Source organism: Crassostrea angulata, chromosome 4 (genome assembly GCF_025612915.1).
Source record: "Crassostrea angulata isolate pt1a10 chromosome 4, ASM2561291v2, whole genome shotgun sequence".
Classification (NCBI taxonomy): Eukaryota; Metazoa; Mollusca; class Bivalvia; order Ostreida; family Ostreidae; genus Magallana; species Magallana angulata.
This window is the reverse complement of record NC_069114.1, coordinates 24,151,135-24,177,704: the sequence shown is the minus strand read 5'-3', so window position 1 is coordinate 24,177,704 and position 26,570 is coordinate 24,151,135. Positions and strand designations below refer to the sequence as shown.

Here is a 26,570-nt window from a genome sequence, read left to right as displayed (position 1 = left end):
TTTTTTTTTGGGGGGGGGGGGGGGGCGCTATTGTAGTCATTTTGCCATCGGGTCACGATTCATCTACCAAGTGTCTTATTGGTTTCCATTGTATTTATTTAACCGTATAACCATAAACAACATGGGTGCCAGATTAAATTTTTCAGATAAAATTGTCTGTAGTTTTCATTTATGAAAAATGAATAAGTGATGAAAAAGGATTTCACATGAACGCAAAATCAATACAATATGCCAACAGGCTTACAAATCGAGTGTCCAAATTGAATTAATTGTTTTAAGTATTTACCCGCTTTTATGTATACCTTCACTGTGTATATATTTTCTTTGCATATGTTCCACGAAAGAAAATTGATCAACTGGCATTTGTCTGGAAACAAATGTTCCTTCAAACTCCAACCATTCCAATGCAAAACAGTTGACACTCTGTGCACGTTAGTGAAGTTGTAAAAAAATATTGGATATTTATTAGGGGAATAGGTACGTGTTTAGTTTAATTGAAAGGCTTTGATTGGATTCGATGGACCTTGCAGCAGTAAGTCCCGCGGGTTGCTTTCATTAGCTTGACATGTGAGCAAAAAAAAAAGAGGGAAAGGAACAGTGAGACAGAACAGTACGTTTGTGATATAGGAAAGAAAAGGACGAGCGAACCAAGATGAGGCTGTTCATCGCGGGATTTCTCACTTTGTCCCTCATGTCGTCTGTATGGATGATAAATTTGTCGCCCATTCTTGAAGGTAATTTTTGCGGAGTGTTTTTTTTTTCTGGTTCCTTTTTCCTTAATAAATTCAAATCAATAGATATTCACTCATTTATTCTATCCCTGAAAAAGTAAAACGATTAAGCTTTTGGAAACTTTTGACGTGTTTGTTCATTTTGTATGTTTTGGAGTTTACTTATCAACTTCATTCGTTAACTTAAATCAGTGAATATTATCCTTAAATTGCATATTGTCTATTAGAAACTCACCTGCCATATACATGTAGTTTTTAATCACTTTTGTAACAAGTATTAAACATAATCATATTTAGGACAGATATTTAAAGGGACGGAATGGAGGGAGTGATTCCAGTTTGGCAAATTGAAAAACAGCCTGTGTAAGCACATAGCGCAATAGATAAACGAATAGAAATAATTTCTTTCTACTGCTCTGTCCGTTGTGTAATAAAACACCCGCAGAGCATCTCATTTTAAATAGAACAAACTAGTTCATGCTGATTTGTTACTGTAAAGGGTAGTTAATTTGTATTCACCTGTCAACATCCAGCGCAATGAATCAAATAAAATAATTGAATTGCGATCGTGTCTTTAAGTAACAATTTTTTTTAGAATTAAAGTGTAGAGTAAGAACGCAATAATTGATCAAAATTAGCTTGAAAAAAATTGATTAAACAAGATAAATTAAACATGACCCATTCCGTGGCAAAATGCTGTTTGAGAAAACGGTCCGTTTGTTCAATGAACTTATCGAATTTTCAATGGGTTATAAATCATTTCCTAGTGGTAATTAAAACACCTAATATACTGATATTCTTGTTAATGAATTATATGAATGCTAGTGTATATGGATATTTGAAACATTTTATATTTACAGAAAACAAACTCAATCCTCGATAATTGACCAAAGGGGAGCTACGGGTGAAAGGAAAACTTGTTTACAAATTATTGATTCGGACTTAAATTGTATTTTGCAATCTTGCACAATTGCCTGTATCTCTTTATCACAAAAGACTCGAAATATTGATGAATAAGGTGGGATTTCTTTTATCTATATTCATTTTACAAACATAAAGTGTAATGTATCTTCTACAGAGCATTCAAAATATAATTACTAGCCCTAATGACACCCACCTGGCGCTAGTTATTTAATGTGGCTGTTTTGTAAGAGGGCGGTATGTTAACGTGTGACGTTTTATGTTTAGATAGCTCTACGAACCAGTGTGCGCGGGAAAAAAAAACCGAGCTAAACCTACAGTTCATCAAACAAAATTTTTTGTCTACGTCCCATAATGCTCTCTAATGTTTTCACCCGTGGTGCTATGCCAAAAATGGCCGACTTTTAACTCGTAATTTACAGTGACCTAAAGTTTGAAGACATGTTTTGAGTACCGCATATGCTTTGGCGAGACTCAAAAGATTTGTTACATGCTTCGTAATTGAGTCGAGAAACTAAAGTCATGGATGACGTCACAGTGCACTCGCGTTAAATTTCCCGCGGTAAATTAGAGGTGGATCAAACATCTGTAATGCGTGTACTAGCAATTTCAGTATAGACTGCGATACCTGCCTCATTGACATATGATTTGTTTTTAATTTTATTTATTATAGAGATTTTATGTATATATATTAGCCAGAGCCATACTTTACTGTCATATCTATCCATTTTTAAGCTAACTGTGCATGCATGAGTAGGGAGTAAATAAACAATAGAACATTTTGAACTAAATAAAAAGGAATAAAATGAAAAAATAAACAGTTAAAATTTTTTTGTAGATATTGCATATAGTCGGACCATTATACATGTATTTAAAAGTGGGAAATTACACCCCTTCAAACAGGTACTCTCTCTCTCTCTCTCTCTCTCTCTCTCTCTCTCTCTCTCTCTCTCTCTCTCTCTCTCTCTCTCTCTCTCTCTCTGGGAAGGGGGTTGCGGAGTATTTCAAAGTTTTAAAAAAATCTTACAAAATACATAGACTCACTTCCCCATAAAATATTTCTTTACTTTTGGAGAGAATTGATCAGTCTGTTAAATGTAATTGTGTTTTTAATTTAATCAAATTTGTAACCGATATACCCGGGGTATATTGTTTTTCTATTGTACCTTGTTGTTACATTGGGCATTTTTTTAAATTTGTTTATTTTTACATGCTAAATGCATACGTTGTATCCATGCCCCCGGAACCCACTTTGTAGGTTTGTAACTTCCCATTTAAAAATAAACAATATCTATATAGATTTTTTCACTGTTTATTTTTTCTTTTTTTTATTTAGTTTACATTGACGAGGTTGTACCTTTGCTAACAATTTGCCAATAGCATTTTTTAATATCTTCCTTACAAATGCATATACTTACTGACATTTTGGAACGATGTGTTTATTATGCAGCGTACAGATGTAGTCAGACGATAGGAATAAGTCATTTTAACATTTTCCAACCTAGATCTCGTCAGAAATCGTTGGAAAAACGGAAGAACTTGTTTAAAATATAGCTTGAAACGAGGACCCCCTATAAATCCAAGATGGCGAGTGTCGTCCCTTTACTTTTTTTAAAGTACATTGAATACACTTTTTTAACATGACTGAAACGGGGGATTTCAGTGAATTTATTTATTGCAATACACAGAAATACACATAAGATTACCAATTTTAATCTTTTTTTTCTTCGGGAACAAAAAATTAGGAAATTCACTATCCAACAACCAAGCCCGTAAAATACGAGTAAAATATCAGCAATTTTTGACATAGTACTACGGGAGAAAGCATTAGAGAGCATCATGGGATGAATCTGTAGGTTTGATCGTTCTTTTTCGCGCGCACTGGTTCTTAGAGCTTACGTCACTCGCTATATAAAATCTCAGGCTGATCTATGACTAACAAAACACTTTGACGACGCTATAACCAGCTGTGCTTACCCGATAATTATGCTGCTGCTCACATAGTCCGATATATCTGGCGTTTTCCTGGCGTTTTAAGGAGTTTGAAATCTTTACAAATTTTCTGAACAAATGGACTTTTGGTTTTTTAAAAGTAGACACCAATGACCTTCCTTTATTTTGAAAGAATTGAAGTGTGCAGCGGGGCGGGTTTGGTCAGTTTTTGGCATAAATAAGTCAGACCAAGAAACGTTTACAGGTTCGTCCACATACATGTAATATACTTGTACAAGTTTACCGGGCACTCCCTAAATGACATCCTTCTAAAAGGCCAGTTAAAAGAGAACACATCTAATGGAAACAGCCAGACAATAACCAATCGATCGTTCGTTAAGATCCATATCCAGCTTTGGTATGCAACTGCATTCTTTATATTAAATTGTCACATGTACAAGTATTATCAAATTATGACTAATTATGTTCATGTGTTAATGTTAGTGACAATTCGGAATAGAGCCAAAGAAAAATCTTCAAGGGTAACAACCCAGGGCTCCCTACTCCTAGAAAAGCGCAAAAGATGTTTGCATACTCTAGTATTGTACAATGGTATTTATACATGGCACATAAGCATATCGCACAAAAACCAAATTAGTTAAACTTTTCTCGTCCTTAGACACCGAAGCCCAACCTAATGGTGTCATAACAGTATTTTACTGAAGGTTCAAAACATGGTTGAGCCAAAATAATTCCCGAATTTTCCTTTGAATTCGGGGCGTTTCCGCACGCGACAGGAGCTGATTTTTTTTATGAGATGAAAAACAATGTGTAAGAGGTCTAACTATCCCATTTTTGTAATAATGCGAGGTCATTTGAATTTTTGATGCGTGTTGTTTCCGGAGGGGGGTGAAAAGGCCCGGGCTTGATTTTCAAGCATTTGTGTAACTTCGAGGTAAACAAAGTCTCACGCCTTGCTGGATGCACGTGTGTATTTTGCTAGAAAATTGTAAATGAAGCGTTGTTCAAAAAGTTGTCAAGAGGATTTTTTCCAGAAGTTCGTTTTGAATTTTTAATCTGTATCTAAAGTTGTGCAATTTTGGTAAGAATAGTAAGAATATATAGTAAAATTTAATACTGTAGTGCAACCTTAATGGGTCTATCGTAATCGGCGCCATTTTTAAACCTCATACTATGGAAGTCTTTTGAATATCCGCTAGGAACATTTCAAAAATCGATGAAAATTGTGATTTCAGATTGTTTCACATATTTAATTCAACAACGTATCATGTCATGATGATTTGTAGCATTTCATTTCATTAAAACAGTATTTCGGATTTGTAAAAAATTCAAAATTCAAACGCAAGTTTAAATTTACAAGGGTCAATCTAATTAAAAGTTCAAGATTATTACATGACAGAAAATGCTAAACTTTAGACTGAAAATTAGTAAAAGACACAAAATTGAATAATCGACGTTCTTTTGGAACAGCGCTGCCCACTGTTACGCATTTACAAAACTCTCTTGATTTTTTTTTATCTCTTTTTGCAGATATTGTAGCTTAATTTTCGAAAACCTTTGAGGTTTAAAGCTCCCATGGCTACCATGAAACAATTTATTATTAGGCTTTGTTGTGACTAGTATCAACAAAGAGGCTGGATTTTGTATTAACGTAGCTCGCGGGTCACAATAGGAATCGACGTAAAGAGTTGACCGTCAAAGTAAATTCATACATTTTTTTAATGACTATTGGGATGTTTAGAGGCATCAAAGGAAATACTTCAAAAAACTTAAATGCAGTTTATTACTGTTTATACAAACATTTATAATTATCAAGTGCTGAAAATTCAAAGACGTCACAATCATTGTTACATTTTGTTCTAAAAAGTATGAGTGTGCGTTGGAACTCTTCCATTTAAAATCATGTTTAAAAAAAGATAACTAGATTAATTGAGCCTTATGCATTAACTTCGCTTTTTTTTTACAATCTTCGGTAAATTTAACTAATTTTTTAAAATTCTGTTCAGCAAATTATCTTATACGAATACAAACTGATGATGTCAGTAGTTGCCTGGCAAATTTTTTTTGCATTGATTGATAAAAACAAAAATAGCAATTTTCTGTATATTTACAGCCTTACATTAATTGCATTTGTGCATTTGATAACATTCACAATAATGTCTAATTAGTATTTACATGTTCTAAAATGTGTTAATCAGCTAGTCTTGTCAATAAATGCATTTCAATTTAATTTAGGGTTCTCAGACTAAGGAAATGCTGACGTCGAGCTAACGTTGTAATGAAAATATAAGGTTTTGAGAAATCTTTTCAATCTTTAAAGTTGTTTTGCCAAAAACTAGCCGAGAACACATAATGATTATTTTTTATGAATTGATTCATAATTATCTCCTCCGTTATTGTATTGAGTATAATTAATTTCGTCTGAATCGTTTAAAAGTTTGGAGCATAGTTTTGTAGTGCGTTTCTCGGCTAAGATGTGCATTTTACTAAATATTTCATTGAAATGGCGTTGCTTGATTTTTTCAACGACACTGTATTTGAAACACGATAACATTATTACCGCGCAGACGAATCTCAAATAAATTTTAGAAATAAAACTCTGAAACCTATGGATCACGTGGACAAATTTTCAAGGTAGGTTTTCTCACAAGCAGGTAAACCCGCGAGCTACCTTAATTATAGCAACCTAATAGTTTTCATTATTTTCATTAAAATTAAAACAAAAATAAAATTAAAAAATTTACTACACAAAAAACAAGAAAGTCGTCACACCCATTTTTTTCTTCGAAAATTCTATTTGCAGTGGCGTAGTCACACCGAGCTCAAGAAAAGTAGTTGAATCATATATATATAACATCATTTGTGTCTTGACTGTGACGTAAGCGGTCGACAAAAGGAGAAAATATCCCATATATGCATAGATATATCTATTTTAAAGCATTTGGAAAGAATATCCGGGGATAAAGTGGGATGTGTACACCATCCAACCAAGGGGAAGGGCTCCCTCTTCCATGGTCTTCAACCATAAACTATAATGGAAAAATCTTTCGGGGAGAAAGGGTGGTAGAAAGGACATGCTTGCAGAAAAATCAATTATCTAATTTTTCATAATCTGTTTTTGCGACATGATCAACCCGTACATGCACAGGTAAAATCTAATTGTTATACCTCAATAAATATTTAAAAGTTAATTTGGCAAATCGTTTACTCGTACGTTATCCTTCCATCGCTGAAAATTAAAACAACAATTATGTTAATAATTGTATTTATGTGTTGAATACTATAATTTTATTTGCTTATACATTGTATTTTTCATGTTTATGTTTGATTAGATATGTTTCTTTCCCAGGCCTTGTAGAGGTCGTTGGCCATATCATGTAATTTCCCTGCAGTGGTCACTGTCCATGTCTATTTTAAGCCCAAATTCCTAGTCTAAAAACCTCCCAGTGACCTATTATGTACTTGTTAAAAATTCCATGGTGTAATTCTCCACAAATTAAATTTAATAGCCAATCAAATTAAACGATATGGTCACGTGGTTTGATGCGGTCAGTATCTGACCAGTGAGAGTAGGGTCATTCTGTCCTCATCTCTGAGAGTGTTAGCATGAGTAATGTTTTAATACACCCACCACCATCCCCTATTTTTGAGGTGCTATCTTTTTGCTGGTTTTGTATATATCGTATATAATTTTGAACAAAATATTGTTTTTCTGTAATTTAAGGGGATCAGCATATTGATAAGTTATTTAACATTTTGTGTGAACAGTTTTGGGTCTGATCCCGATCCCCTACTATGTTGTTTATATTTTTCTTTACTTTCGTCATTTTTAATAAATGACATATTTCATCATGCACAAGTGTTGAGTTCATTTATCAGACAGCAAAAACGGAGCTGCGGTGAGGTTGTGCAGCATGAGAAAACATAAAAGAAAATAGTGTGTTTGTAATTTTTGTTTACAAACATTTAAAATGATAACCCCCTTTTTTCTATATAATCCTATATAAAATGTCGGGGATGATTTGAACGACCAAAATTTGAGCGCAATAAACAGATAAACTATCCGGTCAATTTACTTTATATTTTGCACATAGTTTACTCATAAGTTGACCTTTTTAGTGGAAAAAAATTAAAGGAAATCGTATGTTTGAAACATTCTTTTCGGTGACTACTTAATGTGTATAAATTTTTGAATCATTAAAAGCACACTCTTGGTTGTGTCATGAAAGGTTTTGAAAATCAATTTTTTTCATAGATAAAAAAAAAAACCAGTTTTAAAACAATTTTATCATAGTAACCCAGAAAAGCTAAACACGAAAATATCAATTGATGTCTATATTTCGTTTTGTTTTTTTTTATATTGTAGACGATATGGATTATCATATGAAAATCATTTACATCAACGAGAAAAAACTTTCTTACAACGAGGCAACACATGCATGTGCCATTTTGAACGCAACACTGTTGACAATGAGGAGCTGGCAGAAATGGTTTATGGTGCAGCAGTTGTTTAACTCCAGCAGCGACTGGAACAAGGAAGCGTGCGTATCCATGAAAATTTATAATGTAAAACAGTTAATCTGATTGGCTGCTAGCTTATTTACGTCACAGCCAGACTCGCTCAATCTTTGAGAATACCATAGCGGTTTTACATGGATATGGATTTATTCATATTTTACGACAGCATGGAAGGGCCTGATGAAAAAAAAAATCAGTTGATCCTTTTTGTTAAGACAAATTAGCAATTTATTCGGGCGTATTAGGATTTATTTGGAAGAATCAGGATTTGTTTAGACGAATTAGCTAATATATGTTCGGACGGATAAGTTATTTGTTCGGACGAATAAGGATTTGTTCGGACGAACTAGACGAATTAGCAATTACATGTAGTTAATATTTGTTACGACGAATAAGTTATTTGCAGTTGTTCGGACGAAATGGGATTTTTTCGGACACATTAGTTATTTGTTCGGAAAAATAAGTTCTTCGCTAAACTAATCTGGCAATGAATTGATGTAGATGAAGTGGCGTCTGTATCAACGCACCCCTTTCCTGGAATGGTTTTCCTTCAATTAAAGCTGCTTGGTCCGATTTTATATCAAATTTTATGCCGGCTTTTAAACGATGGTTATGCTTAGTATATGTACAATAATAGACATTGCAGTAGTTTTTTCTAGTCAATGATGCCAAATTTCAATGAAGAAAAATACGTACAAAATTTGCTAACAAACAAACGACATAAAAGGGTACCGCGTTATTTCACCCCTGACGACGAGACGGGTATCATGGTTGTATTACGACTTTGATATCGTATTAAATAAAGGTCGAAATAATCAGACAAATTACAAATAAACATGTGTACGTTTTGTTCGCTAATATTTCTGAAGTTTGCTTTCTTTACAATCGATGCATAGCATGCTGGCTGAATACTAGTAACCCCAATTATTTGGGGGACGAAACCAAACGGTTTCCTTTTCTAAAAATTCCCGTGATGCACTTTGGTTTGTTTTTTCGTTTGCCCAAAAAGAAATTATTTTTATTTACTTTGAATATTTCTAACTTTGAAAGGAGACTGATTCTGCTGGTGTAAATAGGAGAAAGTCCATAACTTTCTAAGATAAATGGTTTGTATGGAAAAAAATTTGATACTGTAATAACAACAAAATCGGACCAAGCAGCTTTAATTAATTGCCATATACACGTAAATGAATCTAATATTTTGCTTCTAGAATATAAGCTCAATTCTCAAAATCTATCGTAAATTTGCATGTCGGTAAAGGGTGGGAGATATATTATTTGTTCTGGCGTGGCGCGAAAATTTTCTGTATCCGCGCATGATCTCGTAAACTGCTTATAGTTAGACTTTTCACATCTGCGTATCTATGATTATCTATATATCCCATCTTATGTCTATAATTGCAAATAAATAAACATGCACTGTATTCATTTTAAAAGAAGCATTACAAGGATCTGAATGTTTTGGGATATACAGTTTACTTAGAAAATGTATCTTGCAAAATAATGGTACCAGTGAAAGAGGTATAGACATTCTGCCTAGTTCTGTTTTTTTAATTGTGTGATGTCTGTTAAGATCAATTTCACAGTGTGGGGTTCGTGAGACACCGTGTAAATCGAATAAAAAAGCTGTAGCTTGTGGTGACAGCAACCAATGGTTCCATGCAAAGTGCATGAGTATATCAGATGATTCATACCAACAATAAGGAAAAAATATCAACCACTTGGTATTGTACTTGCTAAAATAGTTGTAACCATTCAACAACATTGAACACCTATGATGTTTCACCAAGCAACAACACAAATTCTTGGTTATCAGAGTGTAGTAGCAACTCACTGGATAACACCACATCATCCTCGATTTGGAGTAAACTTCTGACATCATCACTTAAAACAAACAGACCGACAGATATAGTCAACAATCAGCGTAAAGGACTTTGCACCCTCATCACAAACTTAATTATAGTCAATTAGGGGGAAAAGGACACGGATCACGTGACTGTCATTGCAATGATGCTTTGATTTGCTTACTCTATTATGACGTCATAATTAATTTGATTGTATGATGCTTTTTAAAAAAAAAAATTTAAATACTATTTATGCATTATGACGTCAGATTCGATAGATATGTTCCCATACTTTACGGCTTTTTAATCTTTTTCACGAGTTGGCAAAAATATAACATTTTCAAACATCTAGCCAGGGACAAGTATTCACAGGAAATGATCTGCGAGGACTCGAAGAGATTGTGGTCCTATACAGTAAACACCAAACACGGGACTTAACAGTGGCGTTTCTTCGCTCAAAGTCCCTGACGGACTTCATAGTGACACATTGTCAAAGGCAGAAATCTTGAATAACTAGTTTCACTTGGTTTATAATGTACAAAGAAAGAACTTTTTCAGATATGCCACCCAAAGGAGACAGTCAACATCCAACTTTCATGATGAAAACATCTTTGCTGTGGAAGTCGCATCAATCCTGACAAAACTATTCCAACTTTCGCTTGATACGGTATTGGAAAGGTACTAGACGACTGGAGGGAAGCACCCATTGTCTCAATATTTTAAAAAGGAATGAGACACCTAGCTTCAAACTACCATCCGGTCTCCTCAACTGACGTTTTATGCAAGTTATTGGAACACATAGTGCCCCGCCAAATTATGGATCATTATGACAGCAGCCATATACCGAGTAATGGAAGATCAACAACACAGTTTCAAATAAAGACGATCATGCGAGTCGCAGCTATTGATTACAGATTACGAGGTGGCCAAGTCACTGGTCCTTGGAGATCAGGTAGACATAGTACTGTTAGATTTTTCAAACTTTGACAAAGTGACACATCAACGACCCCTACACAAACTGCAATATTGCATCAGAGGAAAAATATGAAACTGGGTTAACTTTAAGGACTTTCTTGCAAAACGGACACTGCAAGTCACCCTACAGGTTCAATCATCTACCAGGGGTATCTGGGATCCACAGGGGACTATGATGGGACCATTACTCTTTCTTTATCCATGACTTGCCAGAGTATACTTCATAAGATGTGAGATTATTCGCTGATGACTGCCTGCTCTATCGCAAAAATAAAATCGGAAAGTCAACTCCATATCAGATGCCGAGCAACTCCAGCTAAATTTGAAGCCACTAGAGAAATGGAAACCAGAATGGCAAATGAATTTCACCTCCAAGAATGTACAGTCATCCCTGTCTCCAGGAAACAAAGACCCATAAACAACAAATATCTCTTACAGGAACACACACTAGAGTCAGCTAGCAGCGGAAAGTATCTAGGTGGTACCTTAAACTGGACGGAACATGCAATACCCGAGTCAATTCATGCAAGACCCTAGTCCTTCTTCGTGGAAATCTTCAGGTTTGTAGAGCGGACGTCAAATCTACTGCGTACAGTACAATGCTCAGACCAACCTTGGAGTCTGCAGCGAGGGTTTGGGATCCTTATTAACAGACCCATTCCAAATTACGTTTAAGAAGCCAGTACCATCAAGGACTTCAAGAAGAAGCTAATTAACACCACATCAACATTAGGAACTTTGGCGAACATTTATTAGTTTTTAACCGGTTTAAACTTGTTAATAAGAAGCATTTAGGTGACACTTACATTCTATGCCTAGGTCAGCACATAATAGGAAGAAGAAAAAATATTTTCATCTTTTATTAATTTGGAACTCTCTCGGAACATCTCGCACTATTTTCAATGCTATCATCTTTTTACTTTCAACCCACTTGTAGTGCAAAATTCACGTAGTAGACTTTTTTTATATTTAGCTCAGTACTGAATTTGACAAGCTAGAGGGGGAGTCTCAAAATCTTATTATTTTTCAAAGTATTGAATGAACAACGTTTTTTTTTTATGAATATCGAATAATTTTAAAAAATATGCTTGGGACATAGTATAACAATTGTTCATTGTCAAATTTGCACAGTGATTAATGTTCGAAAGTTATTATAAATTGGCAGAGAGAATGGCTACATCAATAAATATGTTTAAATTAAGTTGTTGTCTGATGAATGGTTCTATTTGACTGACCAATAGCACAACATTTGGATATTTACATTGTAGCTCTTCTGAGCCAATCGGTATTTTACCAATAACAAAGATTTTCTGCTATCTTTAGGACTGCAGAAGCATGGATTGGCCTGACCAACACTATATATGGATATAACTGGATTGACTGTGTTTCTTTGGACTTTGCTAAGTTTTCCTTATTCAAAGGTGAAGGTGAATTGGAATATAAATCAGCCGAACAATGCTACAGAGTTAAAGAAGGAGATAAATTCCGATGGGAACAAAAGAAGTGTGGCGAAGAAAATGGTGCCATTTGTGAGCAACGAATACATGGTATTGATCTATTTGCGTTTTTATGAAAAAGATTTCAATTCTCAAAACAAAACCACTGGACTGGTCGTGAGCAATTTTATGTTAAAGAAGATGGGGGAATAGGATGGCGCAAATGCCCATTCGGTTCAGAAGTGAAATACAATTTTAAATTTATTTTTCCCCAATTAAATCTATTCAAATATATTATAATACAACTTTGTAAAAGCAAAATTTCTAACTATAGTCAGTTTTTAATATATTTAACAAAAAATAAGAAAAAAAAAAACATTGTCGGAAATTTTGGTGGTATTGAACCCGTAACATAAAACCCCTAGATATATACGGTTAGCTTATGCCAGGTACTCTAACCACTGAGCCATTTCAGACACAACAAAGGCGGCTTTTTAAATATTATGTGTGACTAAGGTCACGAATTACCGGACTTGTATTATTTTTTCAATACGTTCAATTGTTGGGATACAAAATGATATTTTTAATGTATAGTGGGTCATCTCTCCACGTTTTTGATGATTGAAATCGGTTTGTTTTCCATTAGACCTTAATTAGACTATGAGAAAAATATGGAGTACAGACCCACTCTATAAAAGAAAATGCCTTGAAGTTCTAAAAAATTACAATATTTGCAGGTTTTGATACGTATACGCCTGTTTGAGTTAACATATTCCAAGTATTGAACATACCTACAGGTTACAAATCAATGATTCGTTAAATATATATTGTTTTAAATGATTTAAAAAAAACCCATCAGATTTGTTGATACTTTAATTTTTTAGTAGCCTGTCCGACCGCGTATGGGCATTTTACACGCCTTATCCACCCATCTTCTTACATTATAATTAAGAGTATAAAACTAACGCATGTTTCACTGACATGTTTTTAATTGCAATTTTGATAATCAATCTTAACACATTCCATTTAAAATAAAATTTGCAGTTCCATCTGTAGTTGAAAGTACTATAACCGACTGTTAAGAGAGCCAGTCCGTTAGGCTATTTGGTAAAACCAATATGACCGACGCTTGCATTGCATCAGTTTCAAAGTCGATGCAGGGATTGTATTCGACAACAAGAAATAGAAAAATCAAACCGCTTTTCAATTATAATTTTTTTTACTTTTAATACCCTTTTAGGCTAAAGTTGAAATTGGTGTACTTGCAAATATATATTATATCTTATCACAAGATAATAAATACAGTATTTATGCAAATATAGTTATAAACAGTAAACTGTTATTTAGGGCCGTGTGCAAGTGCACCCATTTCAACTTTAGAAAGGTCAATATATTATTTTTTCATGTTTAATGTCTAGAATGGTCAGTATAGATTATTTTTATTGCTTTGGTAAAATTTGGAAGTCATATATCGAGTTACAAGCGAGTTACAGGGGTTGGAATTCTCTGGTTTTAAAACAAAGCTTCGATTTCTGTTTCTGTTTACGGATGTGTTATATATTGGTATTAAATCTAATGTTGCTTTTTGTTGTTGATAATATTTTTTTTTAACATACTGAATCATTTTATCTTGTTTGACACAAGTTATTTTGTCAAAGAAATGGTAATTTCTGTACTTTACATTATTTGCAAACAAATATAAGACTCGAGCTTTGTTTACATAACAACGACTTCTTTTCCCTGTCTCTTTCTTGTAACATGACTTCTAACATTCAAATTCTGGTGAATCATTCAAAATACACAAGTAATCCATTTTACACAATAAAAAATTGAAAATAAAATTTTCATCTCAAATCATGTCCAAGTCCCTTTTAACTCCGAACAACTCTGACGTAATCCGAGTCGCTACGTTGAATTCAATGTCCGATAACTCTAATCTGTTTTCCATAAAGAAAATCTGCATCGTCGATAAATAAAGTTTTCTTCGGTGTAATAAAATACCTCTTTACTGACTTTCCGGACGATAGTAAGTTCATTGTCCCCCTCAACAGCAACTATTTCCCTCGGCTTCGCCTCGTGAAATATAGTTGCTTTCTTGGGGGACAATAAACTTGCTATCGTCTTCATAGCCAGTAAATAGGTATATAATTTGATACGTAACGCAATAACGCATTCTGGTGTCACGAAACATAACCAGCAATACTCGTAAGTAAGAATGCAATATCTTTTTTTTCTTTCATATCGATTCAATTGTGTGCACACGTGTGTGTGTGTGCGTGTATTCTGCACTTGCACTAATAATAAATCTTTGTTCCACTAGGGGGAACTTGTGCTCCCGAGAAGTTAATGACGGGGGATATTATTGATATTACTGGAAATGACGAATCGAATTGTAAATCTCAATGTGCGAGCGAGGAGGCATGTTACGCTATGATCCATTATAACAACGGGACTCAGGACAACTGTATCCGTATAAGGAAGACTTCCGCTGGACCCACTGTCAATGTCAAGTTAAAACAGTGTATCACAGGTAAATATCTACATCCATCAAGTAGGATTCCCTCTATTTCTTAAACAAATTGTTGTAATTCATAGCTCTGTAAAAACTGGCAAGACTGAACTACATGCCCCGTTTATTGATTGGTCAAAAACTTCAGCAACCTATGAAAAATCACGGACTGCCAAAAATAAATGTAATGTCCTATTCAAATATCTCATTGATACTCAAATTCCCATAGAAAAAGGTAGGCTGGTTTTTTTATCTAACATCCTGATGCAATTATTAACAATTATAATTTAGTAATTTTACGTACTTTTTACGATCAGTTTATTAATTTGTGAATAGAAAGGTGTAAATATAAACAGTAACTGCTTTCTTTGATGATTCATGCGGGTGATGAAGGAAGCTTTTTACGCGGGTTATGTTTTTTTTCTGCACTTTAGCCACCTTAATATCCAGCGTGAATCTGTAAAATCGAGGGGAAAATGACGATAGAATAAAGGAATAAACCTCTGATATTCCTTTAAACACCATCACCAGCCCCGGAAAGTGAGAAAGTGTAGTTTGTTTACATGTAAACGTTTCGAAAGTAAGTTGTGCGTTTTGCATTAACGTCCTTTTTTACCCTTTCCGCCGCCCATATACAACACTGTGCCGGATAATTATGCCAGTGCCAAGGTGGCATTTTTGCACCCGCTTAAGCTGCATATATCGAAAAATTCAAATATGCCATATGATAGACCCTTGCTTAAAGAGTTAACAACCACCTTTTTTATCAGTGTATCTCACCTGTCAGGTAAGATATTTACCTTTCAAAAAAAAATTCCTATAGGAAAATATTTTTTCCCATAGGAAAATCAATATTCCTAAAGGTAATTTGAAATTTCCTATCGGAATACAAGAACTTCCTATAGGAATTTCAATTCCGATAGGATTTGATAAAATCCGATAGGAAAATTTAATATCCTATAGGAAAACTACATGTCTGAATCAAATTCCTACAGGAATTACCATTCTCCTATAGGAAATATAATTCCTACAGGACTTTTAAAAAATCCTATAGGATTGTCAATATTTCCTGTAGGAGAGTCAATTCTCCTATGGGAATTATCATTTTCCGATGGGATATTAATTTTTAAAGGTAAATATCCCACCTGTCAGGTGAAACACACTAAAAACAAAAGTGGTTATATACTCTCTAGACAATGGTCTATCATTTGGTATACTTGGATTTTTCCGAAACTGCATCTTAAGCGGGTGCAAAAATGCCATCTTGGCACTGGCATAATTATCCGGCACAGTGTTATACATGTAGTCCCCTCAACCCATATACATGTAGTCCCCTCAACCCATATACATGTAGTCCCCTCCGCCAAAGATCAGTATCAAAGATAACCATCTTTCCTCCTCAGTAAAATGACTATACAACAGCCCCCCCCCCCCCCCCCACCTCTGGAAATGCTTATGTAGTAGAGTCTCCCCCACGGAAAGCTAACAATTCGTGACTTTTCCCCCTTTGAATAGCCAAGTTACCCCCACGGAAGTCCTTCTTTATAGTAAATTTTCCCCCTTTCTTCAATTCATGATTATGGCGGACCATTCGTGGCAATAGATGTATTTCTGAGATACGCATGATTACTCATAATGAATAGTAATAAATGTTTAGCTCCTTTCAAAAAATCATTTGCCAAATATTGACAGAAAATTTGTGTGTACCATTTTAAGGAAAGAGGTGGCGGTAAAAGATCGCCAAACTTATTACTCCCTATATCCCCAACATCCATACAATTGTGGTGAAAAACTGCGTTAACTTACAATCTTTTCAAACATATGAGCTTGTTCCTGTACTAAATGACCATGTCATTTTTGGCAAGTTAAACACTAACAGGAGTTTACACCCAGTGATTCTCCAGAGTAGAGATAGGCGCGGACAAGCACTGACGGAGAAACAGACGACGAGATTAGTCGATTTTGTAAAATTTTATTTAGAATGATTTAGAAAATTTTACTTTTAAAACCAGAGTAGAATAAAAATCTACAAGTTCTAGCTATATATAATACTCTACTTTGACAAATGATATTAAATGACACCATTTCAAAAAATGTACGTTTTGGTATCGTGAAATGCAGATTTAAATATGTAAAAGATATGACCCAAGTAATTGCAAAGTTCAACATTTGTAAATGTAGGGGAAAACCGTTTGTGATTTAAACAGTAAATTGCTTTCTTTGATGATTCATATATGTTTTTTTTATCGTTGCTAAGTATATAACAAATCCAGAGTTGCTCGAATGAAAGTTCACGAGACTTCACCGGGATTTGTTCAGTTCCTGTGAAATTTCGAGCGCAAGTATAAGTGTTCGGATAATATTCTCAAAATACGTAAGTACTGGCCCCGGGGCCATAAAACTTAGACGAGCTCACTTTTGATCTAAATCTCACTTTTACAAAAGGAATATATAGTGGAAATGTGAGACTGAAATCAAAAGTTTTATGGCACCAGGGCCAGGTCGTTTTTATATCATTTCCTACTTGAATTTATGTTAAAACATGAAAACCTTTTAAGATATTTGTCTTATTTCACCATCTAGCGGTTATTTACATTAAACGATAATATTCAGAACAGAGTTATCGTTCGTGTTCAACCACGTGTAGAGTGGTTGAAATTATAAACATTGGGTTGCTTAATAAAATCATAGCCATGTTTAATGCTTATGGTGTGCAATACCATGTTTTTAGAAAAATAATGGGTGTTTTGCATAATATTTTAGTATATCGAGCCATTTTCAATGAACATTCTGCATAAATAGTATAGTCTGTTTCACTATTGATGCTACATTACTAGGTCAGGCGCGGATCGAAAATTAATCCTCAGGGGGGATCTCTACAAGCATGTTAATTGTTGCAACAGCAGACAAAAACTATTTTTTGTATTGTCACATTTATTTCTAGAACACATTTTATCCACCAATTAATGAAGATAAAGTTTAAAATAAATAAACCTCTAGATTTTATATGTGACTGCAAGTACCTAGATTCTATGAAATAGACTATAAACACGAGGCATGCTTTTTCCTGCGAAACTAGAAGGCTCAAATAAAATCACGTGATCTAAAATAACAATTACATTCGCAGAGGTGATATGGAGATGAAGGTGGCGACATTGCAGAAAAAAACATAACCCGCGTTAGCGGGATGTAGATTTTTTTCTGCATAACCCTCATAACCTGCATGGATCATCAAAGATTTATATTTTCATTTTCCATTTGACAAAGTATTAAATTGAACGTAAAAAGTAAAGAAAATAACTAAAATATTGTTAATGTACATTACTACATCAGTACCTTTGATAAAAAAAACGTTAAGACCATCATTAAAAACATCTTTGTTTTCCCTAACCCGACCCTAAATTTTGAAGGTCGGTAGGTAGGTAAATATTTTTTTTCTGCCAGGGCATAATTGAAAATACATTATAGAATAAAAATGAAAAAATCAATTTTTAAATTAATTACAAGGCTAAAAAAATTGACCAGTTGTAAAACAAATTGTTATGCATGTACTTGTTTTAAAGGAATGTTAAACAAATTTAATATAATCGAATTCACAATTTGATATTTTTAATTAGGTCACCTAAGTAAACTCAGGTGACCTATTGCTATCCGTTTTCGTTCGTCGTCGTGCAACGGCCGTCATGCGTTAACAATTTTATATTTTTAACTTGTAATTAAAACCTACAAGTCCAATTGTGGCCATTTTTGATGTGAGGCATTTCTATGGTAAGAGGAATCTAAATTGTGAAATTCATGGCTCTACTACCCCCGGGGCACCACAGGTGGGGCCAAATATGCAAAAAAAGCCAAATTTTTATACATCTTCTTCTCTACTCCCACACACGTGAGTAAAAAACTGTTGCATGATTATGATGTCCTTGAAGCCCTCTGCCAAAATTGTGAAATTCATGCCCCTTGGTTCATGGGTTCTGGCTCTGGGGTGGGGCCAATATGGCCATATAGTAAAAATGTATTGAATCTTAGAAAGTCTTCTTCTATACTCCCATATATATTTGTTAAAACCTAAATGCATGATTATGATGTCCATGAAGCCCCTTACCACAATTGTGAAATTCATGACCCCTGTGTCAGGAATTCGGGCTCTAGGGTGGGGCCAATATGGCCATATAGTAAAAATGTATTAAATCTTAAAAAAATCTTCTTCTTTACTCCCACACATGTAGGTAAAAAACTGAATACTGGTACATGCTGATAATGTCCACTAACTCCTCTACCAAAATTGTGAAATTCATGGCCCCTGGGTCAGGGGTTCAGGACATTGGGGGGGGGGGGCAATATATGTTTAAAAATCTTCTTCTTTATTCTCACATATCTATATTGAAAAACTGACTTCATAATTTTGTTAAGCAAGAAGTCCTCTACTAAAATTTTAAATTTTATTTCCCCTGGAGTATGGGTTTAGACTCTAGAGCAGGGCCAAAATGGATGTATAGGTGTTAATGCATATAATGTTTAAAAACTACCTTCTTTACTCCCACACATCTGAAAGGAAACTTGAATTCATGATTTTGTAGACCAGATCTTTAAGTTTTTCACCATAATTATAGGTTTCGTGGTTCTTTTTAAAAGATTTCAGGTGGTCGTCATTACAGATTTATAATTTTTCTACTCCAGATTGAAAACTAATTAAATGCATATATGAGACTCCTCAATAAGTTTGTACATGGGTTATATGCTACTCAGGTGACCGTTATGGCCAATTGGCCACTTGTCTTGAATTTAAACATGTTTGATTCAATGACTAGATTTGCATGAATAGGTTCATTAACATTTGTATGTTGATGTACATGTTAACTTATTTAAATATCATTTTAATGATCATGTACATACTTTAAAGTATCAATTAAATTTTCAAAGTTTGGTTTTTAAAATGTCTAAAAGTATATTAAAACAATATTAGTAATAGGTGATAAACTTTAGGTAATGTAATAAATGTTAATGTATTTGAATTCATCTTTAATGATTCTTAAATGTCGAGCTTACACAAAATCACTACACTTGCAGATAATATCCTTCTTTGACAAGGAAATAGGAGTCTATAGAAAGAAAACAAAGGAAGAAATAATATTTAGATAATAAAGATTTTTCAAATTTACCTAATTTCACTTTATTATAGTCATGACCAGCTCTTTTGTTTCGGTCTATTTGAACTTTGACGAATTAAAGAGAACTGTTTAAATTTTTCACAACATAAAGAGTACGTCTTTCATATCACGGGTTCCAACCTTTTTTTTAGAAGACTTATTTCTCCCTAACAGAAAAGCAGAGAGAAGTTTGAGAAATCATGGAGACTGTCATTATTTGAAACAGCATAACCTACAGAAATAATGATATATGATACACGTTACATGTTACATGGTGATGCATGGTTACTGAAGGTTTCAAACAATCTATAAAAGGGGTGTGTAGATTTCACTCCTGACAGTTTATACAGAGCTATGAATGTCAAATCAATTTTCGTAAGAAATAGAGGGAATTACATTTGGTGGGTGTAAATATACTAGTTATATATTAATAAATGTTATGCAGTACTACTACTTAACCATTGTGGCACATAATATAAATGTCATGAATTTATCATCCACAGGAGAAATCAAATCCATATCAGACATCAACACTGGATCTATAACGATATCTGACAATAATGATGAAACGCCTTCGTCTACTTGTTCTAATACCATTGGTAACTCTCTCTCTCTCTCTCTCTCTCTCTCTCTCTCTCTCTCTCTCTCTCTCTCTCTCTCTCTCTGAGTTTTTTCTTCCACCATTTTTTGTTCGCTTGATATTTCGATAATCATAAATACCTTTGTGCTAAAACTACGTTCATCCACTAATATGAAAAAAATCCAGATTATCTGTTTTGAAACGCCCCCTCTACCGCTTCAGGTTTAGGTTTCAATACACAACCTAAAATAGAAAGTCTGCGGGGATTTTGCATTGCATCAGCCATGAAACAGCCCGGATGGTAATGTTAAAAAATTGTGCAAGGTATTCCGAGTGACTTCCAAATGATGAAAAGATTAAACATTTCCCATTATAAATCTCCGTAATAAATTTGTTTACGTTCCTGTGAACTTTTGAGTGAAAAATGATAATGTGTCAATGAAGATATCTTAAATATCCCTTATATATCGATTTCAGCTGTATTTCTTTCACAAGTATGTATATTTTTTTTTTATCAAAAAACATCAAAAGATGATGGAAGCGATAACTTTGGACAGACTTTAACTACCAACCACAGACACCTGACGTTATAAATTTTTCTCATAATGAAAATAAATACTCTATACCTAATAATACACAAGGTATGTGTCGCCGCCATCTTGAATTTTTTTTTCAAGCTGTCACATCGGGTGAAATATTTGCTTCAAACTCATCGGTAATTTAATTAAAATTAAAAAAAAAAAAATTTTACAAATGAGTTTTAAGCAAAAAGAAGGTGTTGCAAAACAATGGGACTATTCCCTAACGTGGAAAGGACCTTTAAATATCCGTATCGCTTGAGAGCCACATCTAAATATAGACACATTACGTAGACGACTATATGTACACAACGGGTATGCTTCGTACGAAGACAAAATAAACAAAATTTTTATGCGCATTTCTATCGAACACGGCAACCACCAAATACAGTTAGAAAGATAACCATATACATGTTTTCTGTATTCGAATGTTAATATATCTCAATTTGATATCTACTGTCCAGCGTGTTTAAAATATCATTCTTTGGAGCTACATGGATAAATCTGATTCTGGCTCTTCAAAACCGTCAGAGTTGTAATAATAATCATCCTATGTTTCTATAGTATCTAAATAAACGCTAGGTCTAGTAAAAAAGTACAAATTTTTCCATACATAATTATGTTCAGTAACCTATTGCTTCATCACCAATTCAAACTTTCTAAAATGATTTTGTTTGCTTTTAACAACCTGTACATGTATCTTTGAAATCAGCATACCCATTTATTTCATAAAAGGGTGAAAAATTAACTTTCTAAATTGATTCATACTATTAGTACATTCTTTTAAATTCTCTTGTTCAGAATAAAATGTTTTTCAAGTTTATAACGGGGACTCCACACAGTAATGTTGAAAAAAAAATCAGGCATGCAAAATATTACATTAACAAGAGCTTAAATAACTTTGTTCTGACATCCTTTAATTATCTCTATACATTACCTTTCCATGCTATTTAAAAAAAAATAAAAAAAATTTTAAAAATCCTACTTTTTCGGGATTCGAATGCGTTGATTTCGGGATGCGTTACCACTCGACTAATCTAAACATGAATTAAGAAGGGAAAATTTAATACTTTCTTTAGATTTCAAAGGTCTTAATAACTTTTGTCCAAAAGTCAGATTTATTGAAAAAATGCCTCTTTGAAACAAAAATCGGAAATGGCAGTTTTCAAGAAACTGTCTTACTCTAAACGTAAGATTAAATTAATTTTATTTCTTCAAGGAGGCATTTTTCACAATGATGAGGATTCCCCTTTTATATAGCGTGAATTCTACCACATTTGTCTGTGTAACCATTTTCAAAGAAGATGGGTGGATAAGGCATGTAAAATGCCCATGCACAGTCGAACAAGAAACTGAAAAATTAGAATATCAAATCAATCTGATATTTCTTATAATATCATTTAAAACAATATATATTTAACGTATCATTGATTTTTAACCTATAAATATGTTCAATACCGAGAATATGTTGATTAAACAGGCGTTTATGTATCAAAACCTGCAAATAGTGTCATTTTTTAAAACTTCAAGGCATTTTCTTTTATAGAGTGGGCCTGTGCTCCATATTTTTCTCATAGCTTAAATAAGGTCTAATGGAAAACAAACCGATTTCAATCAACAAAAACATGGAGAGGTGACCCACTATACATTGAAAATATCATTTTGTATCCCAACAACTGAACGTATTGAAAAAATAATACAAGTTCGGTAATTCGTGACCTAAGTCACACATAATATTTAAACAGCCTACTTTGTTGTGTCTTATATGGCTCGGTGGTTAGAGCACCCGACATAACTAACCTTACATATCTACGCGTTTTGTGTTATGGGTTCGATACCGAAGAAATTTATTGCAATATTTTTTTTCTTATCTTTTGTTAAATATATTAAAAACTAAATGTATCTGAAGTTGTGCTTTTGCAAACTTGAATTAAAATATATTTGAATAGATTTAATTGGAAAAAATAAATTCAATATTGTATTTTACGACTGAACTGAATGGGCATTTGCGCTACCTTATTCCCCCATCTTCTTTATTTCATGGTCTTAAATTAGTTAGTAAAAACTTTCCAAATACTGTAAATTCCTAATTATACGCCAGGAATTAATATCCGCGTAAAATCGCGAGAAGCCCGTCTCGCGAATTTTAAAATCTTGCTTTTAATTTTGGGACACATGTAAACAACATGAAAGTAAGATAAAATTTCGGCATTCGCGATTTTATGTTCTCGCGATTTGATGGTAAATCGTTGAATCGCGGAATTAAGTACTCGCGTAAAATAAGGAATCTACAGTAAAATTCTACACAGCTTTATGTACAGCGTTGCATGAAAAAATTTTTTACATCGAATTCTGTAACTTTGATTTTTCTATTTTATCTGCAACTCTTTTAGGGAAAATTAGCATAGGAACTGCAACACCTTCTTTCAAAATACGATTTTGACGAGATTCAAAGGGTATGTGGTTGAAATACATGTCATGAAACATTGAGATTTTTGGAGGATGCAATGTTGAACAGTGATTAGTGAATTTATGATTAGTGGAAAGTCACTGCAAAATGCATTTTAAAAAATCCACGAAACCTAATTCTCATTGGAAATACAAATATTTTACCGTAATTAACTTGATAAACTTATAAGTAAGAGCTAATGGAACGCTCCCTCTAACGTGAACACTCTATACCATTAATTTATTATTGACAGGCAAATTGAAAAAAAAACCTTTTCGCAAAACTTCTTTATCAATTTTGATGTTACCATTCAAAATTCAATTTTCTATATGAATTTTTTTTTTAAAGTGTTTATTGCAAGAAGAAGCTCTAGTGGTATGTGTCTACAACCTGCTTGCAATCAGACTGTAAACTATCAACTTAAAAAAAAAATCCTCTCCAAATTGGTTTTTAAAAACTTTTTATATCAAAGTGCATGATATGATTGGTCGTTCAAGTGCTCCCTTGATAATTCCTCATTCCACATAATGTCTCTAAGTGTCTCTAAAGTGGTTCAGATCCCCACCATGTGTGTTTATTTCCGACTCGTACCCGCCTTGGACAGAAGAGTGGGTTGGGCAAGTGCACGGGGCTTCGTGTAACATTTCTGGCTCATAAACGTTATGTCTGTTTATAATTAAAATTAATGGTTTACAACAATAACCTATGTTTTAATTTCAGCGTTTCACACAAACGCGGTAAGTTCTCCCATCAGTACAAGTACTGTCACCGTGACCCCCAGCACCGTGGACACGACCTACATATATACCAGCTGTTTCAATATCACCGTCACAGCGACAGAGACGTTTATGAATAACTTTACCACTTACATCCCCCAAACAACCATTTCCTATGTGCAGTCGCTGCTTACCACTACCATGACAACAATGGTTCCGACAACTGTAGTCTATACGACAATCTTGGCGCCATCTACTGTAACTGTCCAAGTGACGCCATCGCCTACCTCGTGTCAAGAAAGGACAACCTTTATCAACATAACGAACACCAAGTACATCGAGGAAGCCGTGGAAAATATCACCAAAGCTCTGTACGTAGATAAAAAACAAATTAGTTCCTATGTGCGCTCCAAAACATGCGCACAGGATAAACGACCATCCGCGGCTACCGTAGGGTATTTCGGGATCGTGTTTATTGCTGTACCTTTCGGTCTGATTTTTCTTCTGGATTTGCGCTCAATTTTTGCACAGATGAGAGACACCGCAAATCACTGTCAGCTCTGCTATGATTCGGATGAATAGCAGTTTTCTTGAAAGTGAAAAGTGTTCTATTGAAAGGAAGAATTCTAGAGATAAAATTGAACAATTTTTTAATCGATTGCCGGCAGTTATTTTACCTTAATTAACGAATGGTTTGTCTTTATACAATCTAACACATAATTTAAGTTTTATTGAGAAAAATTGCCTTAATTTTTCAAAAGACTAATACTATCATATCTAATTTTCAAATAATGAAAAATTATTTATCAAGACCTTCGAAGCTGGTAATCTTCGGAGAATCTTCGTAACTACCACATTCTATTTTTATCAACTGAGATATCCCCCCTCCTTTATTGGATAACGATAAATCCATTTTGAATCAATGTGACTGCGTGTTATATTAATTTACGCATCCTTTGAACCCTTTTCTAGTTCCGCTTTGAAACTCATTATTTTGCCGTGTTCATAAATTGACGTCAGTCAAAGACAACATTAAATACTGTTTACATTGTTAGATGTTGTCCTCTTTTTAATCATGTTTTTACGGTCCAACCGTTAGGGCGATCGCAGCATACGTTTGAATTGAATACACAAAGCTATGTACATACATGTATGTTTCATAATCATGATGATTTATGGCTTGATTTACCAAATGGACGAATAAACGTTATCAAATCAAAGTACTAAAAGTACTAATACGAGTTGATGGTATTGAACAAATCCCCTTGCTTCAAATGAAATAGGGTCTTAAATCCAAATTTTGATTTTTGTCAAGTGAATTATATAAGAAAGTATTATAAGCTTAATAGATAGGATATTTTTTAGAGATATTTTGTGCAATGAAAAATGTGTCCTTGCTCTAGTTTAACACAATTATTTTGATTTAAAAGCAAAATCAAAAAAATGTTTTCTGCCACTTTTGAAATCCAACTCTGAACTTTTAGTTATATGCTAAATAAATGTTATATTTTCTTCATTTTTTCCAATCTAGACTTTCAACTCATGTCTATGACATGAACTATTAATTATTTATTATACTATAGTTATCTAGCATGTATACATTTCGTAAATAAAAGAGCTAGGGACTTTTTTTCGCATAGACTTTGTATATAATTGTACTGTCATTAGTATTCTGCAAGGAATTTATCAGACAGGTATCTGCAAAAAATGCACAGCTGTAAACCACAGCCCAATGCCACTTCTGCGGCGCCCACAATTAATTACATTAGTACCGCTGTATTTGCAATGCTTGATGTGCAATTCAATATATATAGCTAAGTGAAACAGCTCTTATTGTGTAGTAGATCTTTAAGATCATGGGACTATAAAAATGGGCTTAATGTATATTAATATAGAGTCCCGTTAACAGTAGTTTGATAATTTCTGTTTAAATTCAATATCTTTCCCAGTAAAATATTCAAATCACAGCAGTTACTGTGAACGTCCTGCTGAAGAACTTTAATTTAAAAGCCTAACACAAACCTAGTTGACACATTAGGCCTTCTGATAAATTCATGCCGTTTTCATTTATTGATAAAATAGTAAATTTGAAATAGCCTTCAAAATCACGTTCATGTACACATTATGCAGTATCGCTGATACCAATTCGATCAATAAGCATGGGTGAACTCATGTGCACTGCAATTTGTAAACAAACAATAGGAGCAACTTGT

The 26,570-nt window shown here is 33.8% G+C and overlaps 1 protein-coding gene across 1 annotated transcript; it reads left to right on the top strand.

Annotated features, from left to right (window-relative positions):
* The first annotated feature begins 259 nt into the window (after nt 1–259).
* LOC128180267 (uncharacterized) lies at nt 260–25,411 on the top strand. The gene is made up of 6 exons (XM_052848237.1): nt 260–734; nt 7,972–8,146; nt 12,266–12,489; nt 14,699–14,908; nt 20,538–20,633; nt 24,362–25,411. The coding sequence occupies exons 1-6, from the start codon at nt 653–655 to the stop codon at nt 24,937–24,939; spliced, it is 1,365 nt and encodes a 454-aa protein (XP_052704197.1). The 5' UTR covers nt 260–652; the 3' UTR covers nt 24,940–25,411.
* Nucleotides 25,412–26,570: the final 1,159 nt, after the last annotated feature.

Bases quoted from the DNA above. Each gene is read 5' to 3' on its own strand.
- LOC128180267 (XM_052848237.1), top strand. From the start codon at position 653: ATGAGGCTGTTCATCGCGGGATTTCTCACTTTGTCCCTCATGTCGTCT. The intron at 735-7,971 runs GTAATTTTTGCG...TTTATATTGTAG, and splicing joins TTTGTCGCCCATTCTTGAAG to ACGATATGGATTATCATATG. The intron at 20,634-24,361 runs GTAACTCTCTCT...TTTTAATTTCAG, and splicing joins TACTTGTTCTAATACCATTG to CGTTTCACACAAACGCGGTA.